The sequence below is a fragment of the Peromyscus leucopus genome, chromosome 9 (assembly GCF_004664715.2).
Source record: "Peromyscus leucopus breed LL Stock chromosome 9, UCI_PerLeu_2.1, whole genome shotgun sequence".
Lineage (NCBI taxonomy): Eukaryota > Metazoa > Chordata > Mammalia > Rodentia > Cricetidae > Peromyscus > Peromyscus leucopus.
In genome coordinates, this window is record NC_051070.1 from 105,344,443 (window position 1) to 105,354,999 (window position 10,557).

The following is a 10,557-nucleotide window of genomic DNA, read 5'->3' on the forward strand; positions in this document are numbered from 1 at the left end:
TAAGCCATCTGGCTGCCCCAAATACTTTCCAGAAAAGGACCCAGGAAAGGAAATTCTGACCTCTGCTACTTTAGGGAGGATCCTTGAAGACATTATACTATGTGAAATAAGCCAGTTACAAAAGTGTTTCTGATTTTACGCATATGCAGCGTGTAAAGCAAACAGACACACAGAACAGGCTGGTTGTCTGAGACTAGGAGGAAGGGACGACTAGATGTTTCCACTTTGTCGGATGAGAAGGTTCTAGAGACTGGCTGCATGGCAAACTGAAGCTCCTTGACTCTAAGGAGTGCACACCAGCAAACTATTAGGACAGCAAAGTTTGCCGGGAGGCGGTGGTGGCGCACGCCTTTAGTCCCAGCGTATGGGAGGCAGAGGCAGGTGGCTCTCTGTGAGTTTGAGGCCAGCCTGGTCTACAGAGTTCCAGGGCTAAATAGAGAAACACTGTATTGAAAAAAAAAAGAAAGAAAAAAAAAGAAAGAAAGAAAAGGGAAGAATAGATAAGTATTATGTGAAGTACTGTGAGTCCTGCACTGGAAAGGAAGCGTGCCTAAGATATTTTTCTTTTTGAAGCAGAGTCTCACTATAGCCCAGATCATCCTCAAACTCTGTGGTCCTGTCAAGTACTGGAATTTCAGATTTGAGCCGCCACGCTCAGCTCTGAGATATCCTGCCAAATACACACGAACCTCTGTCCAATCATGGGAAATCAGACCCAGCTCAAATCAAATTACATTTGACAAAGCCTGATCAGGACAGTTAAAAATGTCAAGGTCATGACAGAGAGAGAGAGAGAGAAAGAGAGAGAGAGAGGGAGGAGAGAGAGAGGCATGCATAACCTTGGGAAGTCATCCCAAGAAACTACAGGAGTCAACAAGTACCCTCCAAATGCAGTGTGCGAGCCTAGATGGAACTCTGGAACCTCAAAAGGACATCAGTGGGAAAGCTGGTGAAATTCCAGTAAAGTCTTTAGTTTAGCTAGTATCTTACAATTAATCATTTATTTTATATCTGAGTGTGTGTGTGTGTGTGTACCACATGTGTGCAAGAGCCCACAGAGCTCAGAGGAGGGCCTTGGGTCTTCCAGGAACTTCGGTCCTAGAGAGTTGTGAGCCTCTGTGGAGTGCTAGGAGCCAACCCAGGTCCTTCATGGGAGCAGTGAATACTCTTAACTGCTGAGCCATCTCTCCAGACCCTAGCTGATCTAGTGTTTTTGTTTTGTTTTATTCTGAGACATGATCTCACACTGTAGTCAAAGCTAGCCTCGAACTCAAACCGTAATTCTCCTGCCTCACTTTCCTGTTATACCCAGATCTCGGGGACCCCCAAAAGACCACCAGGGAGACTGAATCCCATATGTAAAAGCAAAAAGCCTTTATTTCAAGCTCCAGAGCTTGGTCCCTCTGTTTGTCGGACACAGTAGTGAGAGCAGAGAGCCCTGAGCTCAGGTGGGGCAGAGTTTTTATCATAGCAGAGGTTGGGGTGAGTGGATTTCCAGGGTCCAGGACCCTGATTGGCTGACGATTGTCTGGGGGTATCTGTAAAACAAAAATAGATGTTAGACTTTCTGCTGGAGGTGTGTTGTGAGACAGAGGGCGCCCTGCCCTGCGGGTCGCTCCCATCCATTACTCCACTCCTTGGCTTCCCACATAGGTTATTTTCAACTCACTTGGCTTTTGAGTTTCCAAATCCCTCTGGTCTCTCAGTTTTCTGAAATGGAGCTTGACAATGGGCTCTATTTCCTTTTTTGTTCCACCCAGTTCTAAGGAGGAGAGATGGGTGATTTAGAATTAAGCCAGGGTTTCTGGAAGGGTAAGCTGGTTTTCTGATCTCCCTCCACACCCACTCTCTACCAGCTCCTCCCTAGACAGCTCTCCTGGGCCGCATTACCTGGGCTCCTGGCTGTGAGCCTGATCGGGACTGGTCCGAGGGAAGATGCTGGTTCGAGTCTGGGGAAGAAGAGGAGTGGTGGCTATTCCCCCGCTGCCTCCTTGTTGTGCATAGTTTAGAAGTGGCCATGTTTCTCTGATGATGGCTGTATGTAGCCTCTGTCCCGATTCTTCCACAGTCACAGCTCTAGGAGACAGGAAGCTCTCTGTGCCCCTCTGAGATAACCAGAGATAGTAGTTGTCGTGATTCCTGTTTTAGTGTCCCAGGATCTCTTATTGTTCACCTTGTGAATGCCCCCTTTCCGTGAGCATACATCTGAACGTGCTCTCTGGCTTCCACCAGGAGTCTGACTGATATCCTGGATATGTGTGGGATTTCATAACATGCTGGGCACAGCCTCCTTTGATGATCCAGGAGCCGGGTATCTAAGAGTCTGGATGAATAAGGCTCCACTATGGCGGGAGGGCTCAGCATGTGGAGGATTTGTGGGTACAGTATCTACTACAACCTCAGCTCTGTGAGCTGAAGTGTGAGGAAGCAGAGGCAGATGGGCGTCCATTCTTTGGATGTTCGTGACAGGCAGACATGAGAGCCTGTGTGTTTAGCTGCCTGACGTAAACACTTTAAAAAGAGCATTGGTATTTGCTAAGTTGGCGATTGGTATTTGGAAAATCAGCTTTCCTCGACTTGATGATTCAGCTAGCAGATCCTTTGCCAAACTGGGCTGCTGAGCAAATTCTCCTTGGAGAATTAGTTCACTCCTGTCAAAGCCAGATTCTCCCTGCCCAGGGAAGGGTGGACTTGACCTGCTGGCTCAGGGTAGATTGGCCTGAGTGCTTGTGTTCAAGGGTTGCTCCCCTGGAGTGCCTTCCAAGATGGGGAAACGGAGGACAGACCTCACCTGAGTCACCTTCAACCTCATGCAGTGAGAGAAAGCTGCCTAGCAACGCAGACCAGAATCCATCCACGGTTAGGAGAATCTTTGGCTAGAAAGGAGTCTAAAGGAGGAGTACCGAGGGCCTGTCGGGACACTCAGGGTGGCTTGGGAGGACAGGGATCGGGTCACAGCTGGATCTGAATGACCAGTGAGACTGGACCTGGGCCAGAGCCAAAGGGCCAGGGAGCTAAGTCCATCTCCGGGCAGTCTGGCCTCTCCAGGTCCCTCTACTTTTCCAAGCCAGGCATTTGGGGTGTGTGTCTGCGCAAAGGGCAGTAGTGTGGCATCACTGGAGTTACTGGAGTGCTCACGCGGAGACTGTGTCCTAAAGAGGGCAGGGTCTCTGGGAAGTGGTGCCTGACGGGCAGGGGAGGGGAATGAGGTGGGAGGACAACATCCTGGGCTGTATGGGCTGATGAAGGGGGCGGGGACACAGCATCCTGGGCTGTGTGGGCTGATGAAGGGGGCGGGGACACAGCATCCTGGGCTGTGTGGGCTGATGAAGGGGGCGGGGACACAGCATCCTGGGCTGTGTGGGCTGATGAAGGGGGCGGGGACAGCATCCTGGGCTGTGTGGGCTGATGAAGGGGGCGGGGACACAGCATCCTGGGCTGTGTGGGCTGATGAAGGGGGCGGGGACACAGCATCCTGGACTGTGTGGGCTGATGAAGGGGGCGGGGACAGCATCCTGAGCTTTGTGGGCTGATGAAGGGGGCGGGGACAGCATCCTGGGCAGTGTGGGCTGATGAAGGGGGCGGGGACACAGCATCCTGGGCTGTGTGGGCTGATGAAGGGGGCGGACACAGCATCCTGGCTTGTGGGCCTAGAGGTCAGGTGTGTGAAGGGACAGCATCCTGGGCTGTGTGGGCTGATGGGGGGGGCAGGGACAGCATCCTGGGCTGTGTGGGCTGATGGGGGGGGCAGGGACAGCATCCTGGGCTGTGTGGATTGATGGGGGGGGGCAGGGACAGCATCCTGGGCTGTGTGGATTGATGGGGGGGGCAGGGACAGCACCCTGAGCTGTGTGGGCTGATGGGGGCGGGGGCAGAGACAGCATGCTTGGCTTGTGGGCTGACTCTTGACATGGATCTGTTGGGACTGGTGAACTTCAGAGAGGAGAACCATGCTGAGAATTAAACTGGGGGCCTATAGGGAGGGGTGTGGAAGCCATTCTAAAGCTGGCAGGGGAAGAGCAAGAGAGGACCCTTATGAGAGTAGGGGTCACATGCACCCTCAATGGAACGGGGCCTTGGATGGGTCCAGAAGTATCTCCATGCATTTTGAAGCCTCATCCCCACCAGCTGGACCTCCTTCCCCAACCTAACACCCCAAGTGGAATACTCTAGAACTTTACCTTAAGTGGGGAAGAAGAGGGTGGACTGGACCTGCTTGAGTTCCAAGGACTCCATTCTCATGGTTCTTTTCCACCCATGGGGTTACACACACACACAGACACACACACACACACACACACACACACATATACATACACACACACATACACACACACACAGACACACACACATACACACATATACATACACACACACATACACACACACAGACACACACACATACACACATATACATACACACACACATATACATACACACACACATACACACACACATACACACACATACACACATACACACACACATACACACACATATACATACACACACACATACACACACACAGACACACACATACACATACACACACACATACACACACATACACACACACACACACACACACACACACACACACACACACATACACACACCCTCTTGTAGAACTAGCAAGAATCCCATTCTTGTGTCCTTTTTTCTTTCTTTTAAAATGTCTTGGTGTGTGTGTGCTATGACCCATGTGTGGCTAGAGGACATCTGGGGGTGTCCGCCCTCACTTTTTTTTAAATTGTTTCCCACTGTGCATACCTGCCTAGCTGTCCCACAAACGTCCTGGGAGTCTCTGGTCTTTGCCTCCTATTTTCCTGCACCAGTTCTAGGATTATGGATGCTCCTGGTTTTACGTGGATCCTGGAGATTTGAACTAAGGGCTTCTGACTTACTCAGCAAGGACTTTACCCACTGAGTCCTTTCTTCTTTTTCTCAAAAAGGGCTATTCCAGGTTAAGAGTCTGTCCACTTCTGCCTAAGGAGATAGCAGTAACACGTGACTTGAGGCTTGGCCATGTGACTGGAGGCCCTGTTGTCCACAGCACCCTTAACTACCCTAACCACAGCCCAGGGCCTGCCAGCACCATCCAGGAATGTGAGAGGCCTCAGCTCTGAAGGGCATGGGCTGTGAGGGCCCTTGGTCGGGTAAACACTAATTAAGTCCTGCCTCACCCAGCAGGACGGCTCTGAGGGGTGAGAGAGGCTTCATTCACAGGGAGGAGGCCTCAGCCTCCTGACCCAGGTCTAGACCATGTGAGTGGGAACACTGGAAGACCTTCTGCCCGTCCCTAGGTCAATGGAGTCCGTATCCCTCAGCTCTCCAGCTCCGTACCCCTCAGCTCTCCAGCTCCGTACCCCTCAGCTCTCCAGCTCCGTACCCCTCAGCTCTCCAGCTCCGTACCCCTCAGCTCTCCAGCTCCGTACCCCTCAGCTCTCCAGCTCCGTATCCCTCAGCTTTCTAGCTCCAGGGTCTAACACCCCAGCCACACCTTGGCCTACTGCTGTAGCAAGTAGACCTACTGCCAAGAGGAACTTCCTGGCACATCCCTGGTGATCAGGAGGGAATAGGTATTTGCAAGAGCTTGCATGCTTTGTCCACTGACCATCAGTGACACAGCCAGGAAGGCATGGCCGTCCCATTTTATAGATGAGGAAACTGAGGCTTTGTTTGGACTGATGATCAAGGGAGGCAACATGTGGTATGTGGCCTGAGGAATCTCTGCCTATCCTGAGTAATGAGGGAGGCAGCCTGGCCCCCTGTGTGTGATACATCAGGAAGCTGTAGGGCTGATCCTCGGGGGTATTCTTAGTCGAGACAGGTCTCCCCGGGCAGTAATGGCATCTTCTCCCCTCTTGTCTCAGATGTGGGGCACTGAGTGGGTACTGCTAAACTCACACGACTTCCCTAGAAGATGCACTCCAAGGTACAAAGTGGCCAGGATTCTCCCAAGCCGCCCCAGTCACTCATCCAAGGGCTAAGGATGCGTGAAACTCAGCTGACTGAGCCAGGATGACAATGCATCTGGCCAATGCTATGTCCTCCAGAGGGTGAGGCAACACTCTGAGCCCCTTGTCCAGTGGAGACCACAAGGCTGTTTGGTGGGGCCACGGTCCTGGGCAGCCGGAAAGGCGGTAGTAATACCTATTCCACGTACGCCTGACCTCAGGCTGCTCTGGCTCTAGACTCTAAAAGCCTGCCTATGGCACAGTGGAGTCCCTGGTAGGTAGGCTGGAGGCCTTACCATCAGGTAACACATCAGTGTCCAGGCTTGGAGAACTTAGACCCTATTTTTCCCCAAGTGCTATCATCTCACAGAGCACTCCAACTCCCTGCTGTGGGGACAAGACCTGTCCAGCCCTGACCTCTCTGGTTCTGCTATCTATCTGTCTCTGTTTCCCAGGGCTCCTAGTAGAGCAAGGAGGGGGCTCACTGAGACAAGGGTAGTCCTGGGGTGGCCCCACCCAGGCTCTGAACTGACTCATCTGCTCAGCTTCCGAGTGGCCGGGTAAGGGCTTGGTGCCCTGGAGCCTGGCAGGCCGTCACAGGCCTGTATAAAAGCAGGCTAGCCCAGTCTGCGGCACTCACCTGTCACTCTCTGCTGCTGAACGATGCTGGGAGGCCTGGGGAAGCTGGCGGCCGAGGGCCTGGCCCACCGCACTGAGAAAGCCACTGAGGGAGCAGGTAAGGGCTGGTTCTTTCTACCTGCCCACAAGTTGGGGGCAGCCTTCCCTGGGCCTTTTGAAAGCTGTTATCAGGAGGCAGGCAAGAGCCTTGGGGTAGACTGAGGCTGAGGCCCATCAGGAAGCTTGGTTTACTGACCCCATCAGGAGGTAGCAGAGTTGGGGGCACACCCGCTGGAGTAGGTGCTCACTGTAGAGCCCCTGCCCAAGCAGGCTTCCCACTAGGGACTCCACGACCCAGCCTGAGCCTGCTTGGAGGTCAGGAGGCCAGCCCTGAGGAGGCTCCAGGAGGCAGGCAGAATCCGGGTGCTGGCAGCTTAGGTTCTTCTGTCTGGAAGCCTAGAGTACCTTTTATGCCGATATTGTTTATTCTAGGGCCTGAGTGTACAGCTCATGAGAGAACATTTGTCTATGTAAGGCCCTGGATTTTTTGCAAGAACTATAAAACAAAATGAAACAAAAATTCTGCCTATTTTGATTAGTCTATGCAGAAAAAAAAGGAAGGTGGATTTTAATTTTCATCATATTTCAAAGCTGTAAAGGATTTTTTATTATGAAACCATGGAGTCTGGTCCTGTTCAAAGTCTAAAAGGACATTTCTGTTTCTTCCAAGAACTTAGGACCTGGTTCTGTGTCTACATGTGCCAGTTCGCATGAGTCCCACTGTGGGACATAGGTGAAAACCTGCGTCAAATGTTTTTGCTGTTCTCTTTGGAGACAGATCAGCACTTGTTTCATTTTTAACTCCACAACTGGATCTTCTTAATCTTAATCCCTTCTTAATCTTCCAGCTGTGAGGGACCCGGCAGGGGAAGGTTGTGTTAGGGACACTTCTGTCTCTCAAGTCGGTGGGTCCTAGCATGTTCCCACCAAAACTCTCCAGAACTCAGAGGTGGGCAGGGACTCCTTCTTCCAGGAAGGGTTGCCTAGAGGAGCTTAGCTTCTCTGGAGACGGACAGATGCAGCTGAAGCAAGTCAGTCAGCTCTTCCCGACAGGGTGGCTGATTGACAAACACACCTGCCTTGCCTCAGGTTTCCAGGAGGCAGAAGGCTGTTCTAGTTATCCTTGTCCTTCCAGGTGTGTGTGTGTGTGTGTGTGTGTGTGTGTGTGTGTGTGTGTGTGTGTGTGTGTGTTGTGCGTCTCCAGGAGCCAGGCATCTTGGGGGTCTACGAAGGGAGGCAGCTAAGGGTTTTCCTAAGCTGTCTCCCCTGACCAGGGCAGCACACCAGAGTCTTCCCTTATTGTCTAGAGTCATCCCCGGCATTGTGAGGGGAAGTGTTGACACACACCTGCACTCTGACTTTGTCTTTTTTGTTCAGTTCACGCAGTGGAGGAGGTGGTGAAAGAGGTGGTGGACCACGCCAAGGAGGCCGGAGAGAAGGGTAAGGCTGACTTGTCTGAAGATGGGAATGGGGAGGAGGAGAGAAGGGTAAGGCTGACTTGTCTGAAGATGGGAATGGGGAGGAGGAGAGAAGGGTAAGGCTGACTTGTCTGAAGATGGGAATGGGGAGGAGGAGGGAAGGGAGGGGAGAGGGGGAAGGAGAGAAGGGCAGAGGGGTGGGGTGCAGCTCGGGTAGAGCACTTTCCTAACATGCGTGAAGTGGTCGCATTCCCAGCATAGGAACGGCAGGAGAGAGAGAATGACCTAAGCAGGCAGGGAGACAGAGGAGGGAAGTCCAAGCACTAGGGCTAATCCTTTTCTTGCTCAACCAGACCCAGCCCTGCCCCAGATGGAGCATCCTCTCTGCTGGGCTGCAATTATCTGCACATCCCCGTATGCAATTATCTGTGCAGGCTGTACCTTGTGTTAGGGCTCCATCTAGGCTGTTTTCTCTGTGCAATGTTAAGAAGACAAAGCCACAAAAAGGGACGGGGCGGCATATATGGACACAACAATTAAAATAGACAATTACGCGTTTTAATATGTATTTGTATAAAAGTTTACTGTGTATGTGTTATGCCGTGAGTAGAACAGTGTACAAAACATATCTCACTCCAATCTCTACAACAACATAGGGTCCAGCCAGGTGAAGGACTTACATTTAAACATACAAATACATTAAACTGTGCAAGCTCACCTAGCTAAAATGAAATGCCATAAATTCAGTGGTTCGTAAACAGCAGAGATTGATTGTTTCTACAGTCAGGCACAGTGCATCATGTCTGTGATCCCAGAACTAGGGAGAATGAGGTGAGAAAATTGAGTTTGAGGCTAGCCCAGGTTATGGAGTGAGCCCAGCCTGAATTACATAGTGAGACTTTCATTCAAAAAGGAGGAGGCCAAGAGAAGGAAAAGAAAGAAATGTGTTACCCTCAATGCTGAGGTCTGGGGGCCTCCGTGGCGGTAGTTGGGCACGTGGCGAAGCTGGCTCCGGCTCCCACGGGGCACCTTCTGCTGTGTCCTCACGTGGCTGAAGCCTTAGCTTGCTCTCCTGGGTGTGACCCCTCTTGCTCATGAGGCTCCACCCATCCTGCTCACCTAACCAGCACCACGGCTCCTACCTTTTCATGGCACGATCTTGAGGAGGATTACAACATGGAGTTTTGGGGACACAAAAATTCAGACCAAGGAAGTGTCATAAGAGACTCCAGCATAATCTTTAAAAACAGCAACCAAACAATACAGTCGTCATAAAGAAATTATTAGGTAAATCTGTCAACATGAAAATTCACAAGTTTACACAGGTGGGCGAAAGGGATGAACACAAAAAGTAAGCAAAATGGAAGTGAAGTCAGAAAGAAGGCCACAAACTTCTCTGATGAAGTGTTCACGACAGAAACTGTAATCCAATATAGCAATCAGCATAAAAATGGTCAAAGAAACTAAGAAGCAGTCTCCAGAAAAAGTGTAAGTAGCTAGGTCCCCCATGAGCTGTCCATGCTGTCTCACTCAAACCTGAAGAAATGAAAGTTGTCAGGAAGATCAAACCACATTGGAATTCATTATGACCGGGGTACTCTTCCCTTTGTCCCCGGGAGCTGCGCCACGGTTGATCCCTATGATGGCCTCATCCCTCAGGCCTTTCCTGCTGGAAGCAGTGGGTTGCTTATCCTTACAATTTTCTTTTTCTTTTTCCAACAGCCCTTGCAGATGCCCTAAAGAAAGCCCAAGAGTCAGGGGACAAAGTGGTGAAGGAGGTCACTGAGAAGGTGACCCATACTGTCACCGACGCGGTTACCCATGCTGCGGAAGGCCTGGGTAGACTAGGTCAGTGAGTTTGCACACCACCATGCCTGGCCCTTCCCGAATGTCAATAAAAAGCATGAAATGTGAAAGGAGTCCCGAGTTTACTCTTGTATGGATGGAAATCCTAGGCAAAGTGGTTTTTGGTTGTTCTTTGTTTTGGACACAGGCCTTATATGGAGCAGGTTGGCCTGAACTTACTTGCTGTGTAGCTGAGGCTGACCTTGAACTCCTGATCCTTTTGCCTCTAACTCCTGAGTGTGGGATCACCAGGAATGGCTGTTTTTTTAATGGAAACACTGTATATTGTTAGCTTCTCCTCTGCCGTAGAGGAGCATCAAACATGGTGGGTACCTGCCACCTCTTGCGGTCCCTATCCAATGAATCAGGTGAGGAATTATCTTTCCAGCAAGCAGTCCATGCGTGCGTGCGTGCGTACGCGCGCGCATTTTCAGGCAGGATCTCTCACTGGCCCGGAACTAGCCCAGTAGACTAGGCTGGGGGACCAGCAAGCTGCCTGTCTCCACCTCCGCAGCACTGGGAATACAAGCTCACACCACCACCACCACCATGGCTGTTTTAATTTTTTATTTTAAATGTGGGTTCCGAGGATGGAGCTCAGGTCCATGATTGCACAGCAAGCCCTTTACCTAGGGAGTTCTCACACCTTGAACTGTCA

General features: G+C 51.3%; 1 protein-coding gene and 1 long non-coding RNA gene across 2 annotated transcripts; one reads left to right on the plus strand and one right to left on the minus strand.

Moving 5' to 3' along the window:
• Positions 1-1,501: 1,501 nt before the first annotated feature.
• LOC119088596 lies at positions 1,502-2,415 on the minus strand. Its single transcript, XR_005092262.1, has 3 exons — positions 1,891-2,415; positions 1,670-1,762; positions 1,502-1,538 (listed from the first exon to the last, which is right to left on the minus strand). It is a non-coding gene; the product is annotated as an uncharacterized LOC119088596 (long non-coding RNA).
• Positions 2,416-6,576: 4,161 nt separating this feature from the next.
• Positions 6,577-9,970, plus strand: Fam25a (family with sequence similarity 25 member A). Its single transcript, XM_028878304.2, has 3 exons — positions 6,577-6,694; positions 8,014-8,076; positions 9,777-9,970. The coding sequence occupies exons 1-3, from the start codon at positions 6,622-6,624 to the stop codon at positions 9,908-9,910; spliced, it is 270 nt and encodes an 89-aa protein (XP_028734137.1). The 5' UTR covers positions 6,577-6,621; the 3' UTR covers positions 9,911-9,970.
• Positions 9,971-10,557: the final 587 nt, after the last annotated feature.

What these genes read in the sequence shown, in the direction of transcription:
- Fam25a (XM_028878304.2), top strand. Translation starts at nt 6,622, where the DNA reads ATGCTGGGAGGCCTGGGGAAGCTGGCGGCCGAGGGCCTGGCCCACCGC. An exon ending in GAAAGCCACTGAGGGAGCAG is followed by an intron (nt 6,695 to 8,013) that starts GTAAGGGCTGGT and finishes TTTTTTGTTCAG; the next exon opens with TTCACGCAGTGGAGGAGGTG. An exon ending in CAAGGAGGCCGGAGAGAAGG is followed by an intron (nt 8,077 to 9,776) that starts GTAAGGCTGACT and finishes TTTTTCCAACAG; the next exon opens with CCCTTGCAGATGCCCTAAAG.